Source organism: Mastomys coucha, unplaced genomic scaffold, assembly GCF_008632895.1.
Source record: "Mastomys coucha isolate ucsf_1 unplaced genomic scaffold, UCSF_Mcou_1 pScaffold5, whole genome shotgun sequence".
Classification (NCBI taxonomy): domain Eukaryota; kingdom Metazoa; phylum Chordata; class Mammalia; order Rodentia; family Muridae; genus Mastomys; species Mastomys coucha.
In genome coordinates, this window is record NW_022196911.1 from 97,698,968 (window position 1) to 97,702,788 (window position 3,821).

At 47.3% G+C, this 3,821-nt stretch overlaps 1 protein-coding gene and 1 non-coding gene across 2 annotated transcripts in view; both read left to right on the forward strand.

Annotated features, from left to right (window-relative positions):
• Positions 1–875: 875 nt before the first annotated feature.
• On the forward strand, positions 876–1,066 carry LOC116079494. The gene has a single exon (XR_004114033.1). It is a non-coding gene; the product is annotated as a U2 spliceosomal RNA (small nuclear RNA).
• A 544-nt stretch (positions 1,067–1,610) lies between these two features.
• The window catches only part of Rdm1 (RAD52 motif containing 1), a 10,632-nt gene continuing 8,421 nt past the window's right edge, over positions 1,611–3,821 (forward strand). Inside the window, exons 1-2 of the mRNA XM_031353668.1 lie at positions 1,611–1,856; positions 2,103–2,282. Of these exons, the coding sequence (XP_031209528.1) occupies positions 1,761–1,856; positions 2,103–2,282 (276 nt within the window). The 5' untranslated portion in view covers positions 1,611–1,760. The remainder of the gene's footprint in view (positions 1,857–2,102; positions 2,283–3,821) is intronic.

The following is a 3,821-nucleotide window of genomic DNA, read 5'->3' on the forward strand; positions in this document are numbered from 1 at the left end:
GACCAGCCTGGTTTACAGAGTGAGTTCCAGGACAGCCAGGGCTACACAGAGAAACCCTGTCTCAAAAAGCCACCCCCCCCAAAAAAAAATATAATATGATGAGGGAGTTCCTGGCTGGCCCATGCCAAAGTGCCCCCTTGAGAAATAACGCCATGCAAACAGGGGGTTTTATTTGGGGGAAGAGAGGGGAGTAGAGGCAGATGGATAGGCAGACAGAGGAGAGCAGAGTCACGAAGGCAGAGAAAGCAGGGGACTGAGAAGGACATAACGGGGGTGGGAGGTGGGAGTGGGGTTGGGGTGGGGGTGTAGACCGCAAGGAACAGGTGGGAACGGAGAGAGAACTGGAGTGGTGAAATAGTCTTTTTTCCCACACCTGAAGCACCATAAGCCCTTGCTTGATCCCTAGGAGGAGCCTAGTGGAATTGCCTGTAAGCTAAGAAATTAAGCAGAAAATCGAAAGGCCTCTTTCCTCAAGGATCCTTCCAAGAACCTTTTGTGGTGGGTGTGGTTAATTCTTTGTCTGAAAGACTGCGAAGAAAAACCTGGAAAAATCGCAGAGATGTCAGTACGTACGTACCCACAGCGCCCCGGCTGCGCTGTACACGAAGAAGCGGAAAAAGCAGTCCAGGTTCGGGCTTCCGGCACGCTTGGGCGGGACATGCAAATAAGTGCTCTGAGGCACTCTGGGAGCAAAAAACCGCAACAAAAACTTCTAGACTTTCCTTGGATGTTAAAGACTTTTCGTGGCATAAAGGTGCTGAACGCGATGAGGAGGAGAGTTGGTGTAGGCTGTGTGTTTGAGACCGCGGTGTTGGTGACCGTGAGTAAAGGTGTGTGCGTCGGTGAGTGTCCCGGGCGTGTGTGCTTCCTCGGGTATCGCTTCTCGGCCTTTTGGCTAAGATCAAGTGTAGTATCTGTTCTTATCAGTTTAATATCTGATACGTCCTCTATCCGAGGACAATATATTAAATGGATTTTTGGAAATAGGAGTTGGAATAGGAGCTTGCTCCGTCCACTCCACGCATCGACCTGGTATTGCAGTACCTCCAGGAACGGTGCACCCCTCCGGGGAACAAAGTTTGTTCTAATATCAGAAGATAAACTGTTGCTGTGTTAGGAGCATTGGTTGTTCCTGCAAAGAACAAGTTGTGTGTGTGTGTGCAGTGCGTGTTGTGAATGGAAGGAGTGTGTTTTCAGGGAGCATGTCTTTATTCCTCTCCGCCGAGAAAAGGACTTTGACTTGTCTTCTTTTTTTTTATTTGCGTGGTGGGGTTTTGAGACAGGGTCTCTCTTTATGGCCTTGGTTGTCCTGGAGCTCACTCTATTTAAACCAAGGCTGGCCACTGCCATCGAAGTGCAAGGACTAAAGGCGTGCGCCACCACGCCTTTCTTTTCTTAATTTTAATTTGTATGAGTTAGCCAGACATCCTGAATGGGACGGACACAATAGTTTGAAAGGTACAGAAAACTTTTTAAGCTCAGATATGGAAAAGAGCCAGATTTGAAGCTTTATCAACAGGGAAACTCATTTAGCGCTCAGTAGAATATGTGCGGACGTGTCTTGGTATTTTAACAAGCCTGTGGCACTGGTGCAAATTTAAATACTTAATTTGTAGGGAAACATTTAAGTATCTGCTTTGTGGGAAGGTTTAAGGAAACGGTGGTGGCTTGGTTCCGTCCTTTATTTGTTCCGTCCCGCCCCTTTGTTGCTAGGGTTTAAATTTCGCGGTAGTGGCTTGCGCAGGCGCAGTGGCTTTACTATGGCGGAGTTGATCTCTTTCGTAGTTCCTACCCAGAGCGATAAAGTTTTGTTGGTGTGGGAGTTGAGCGCTGGTCCACCAGCCGAGGCCTTAAGTGTGAGAGGCCGCGCGGAGGGAGGAAGAGGGGACAGGGGGGAACCGTGGGACAGGAGGCGTGGGCCCGCGCTGAAGGAGGGGCGCAGAGCACCAGGGAGCCAGCGGGGCATCCTTAGCCACCCGGGCTTGTCTCCTTCTTAGATGAAGCCCAGCATCAGTGCAGGGAGGAGTGTTCCCAGTGGAGAAGGCGGGGTCTGGGTTTGACGTGAGGCAGGGGGTCAGCACTCACTCGTGGGCCTCCCACAGCATTCTCTGTTCACAGTGTTCTCCCAGTTTGGCCTTCTGTATTCAGTCCGACTCTTCCCGAACGCTGCAGTGGCCCGTCCTGGTTTCTACACCTTCATCAAGTTTTACTCCTCGAGAGACGCGCAGAGAGCCCAAAAGGCATGCGACGGAAAGCCCCTTTTCCAGACTTCACCAGTGAAGGTGTGTGCAAATGCAGGATTCAGAATAACGTTCCGAGTTCTGCAGTGGGTAAGCTGGAGTTTGTGTGGCTCCCTGGTTCACACCGTGCTTCCGGATGGATTTTCACTGAGCCTCCGGGGTGAAGCCTCTGGGGTAAGACTCCTAAAGTAAAGAAACTGCAGGGTGGTTAGGTGATAAGAGGCTCATCATGAGAATGACTATGGTCAAACTCAGGTTCCAATGAAAATCCCTTGTCATAGGTTGCCTTTACATTTAAGAAATAGTCATAAGCATTTTCTATTTTATTTGAACTTAAAATGTGTGCGTTTGACCAACTGCCAGTTTTTTTTTAAAGATTTGTATTATTATACATAAGTACACTGTAGCTGCCTCAGACGTACCAGAAGAGGGAGACAGATCTCATTCAGATGGTTGCGAGTCACCATGTGGTTGCTGGGATTTGAACTCAGGATCTTCGGAAGAGCAGGCAATGCTCTTATCTGGTGGGCCATCTCGCCAGCCCCCAACTGCCAGTTTTAACATAATGGGTGCTTTATTGTCATCATCATAAAAACAGAACTTCCTCAGGTTCCAGAGGCAAGGAAAGCAACGTTTAGTACATTGTAGCCTTCGTTCCATACTAACATCAAACCCGTTTAACTTTACCAGAGCCTCAGTACAACATCTCACTGTGTTTCTCAATTCTACCACCTGTCCTTTCAATTTCTGATTGGCCACTTTTGATGTACCTACTTGCTGTACCCCACTTCTTATTCTTGTCCATGTTGCTTTTCTCTTCCATTGAATCTTGATTGAATCTGAGAACTCCAGTCAGTACTGACCCCAAGTGTACTTCCTCTACTTCCATACATGGTTCAAGACCTCTTTCTATCTTAGATCATCCACTTCCAAGTACTGAAGTGATTTGCCTGCCAGTCATTCTTTAATGACTTGGATTGGTATGTTTCTAACCTATAGCCATTTAGATATTGTATGTGGAACTGGGAAGATTACAAAGTGGTGTGTCTCCAGTGCTCTTGAGACATATCATTTCATAAACTTTAGGTTCCGATAGAGAGATGAAGGAAATGTTAACAACTCAAGATACTGGAGCTAAAGAGATGGCTCAGTCATTAAGAGCACAAGTTCGATTCCTAGCACCCACACAATCAGTTCTAGTTACTATAGTTCCAAGGGATCCCACACCCTCTTCTGGCCTCCAGGCATGCACATGGAACACAGGAATACATGCAGGCAAAACACACATACATGGTAAATACAATATTCAGTATTATTTAAAAACAATTCAGGGTACTCTTGGGAAGTGAGAATGGTCATATTAGGTGGATGGAAGAATTGGAGCTATGTAGGGGTCTCAAGAGCCAGATCAATAATTATATGCAAGTGTCATGGAATGGGGCTGAGAGGTAGCTAGATTAGCATAGAAAGTAAAGGTAGATCATTTAATCGTTCAGCTATTAAGATACAGTTTTAACCGGGCGGTGGTGGCACACGCCTTTAATCCCAGCACTTGGGAGGCAGAGGCAGGTGGATTTCTGA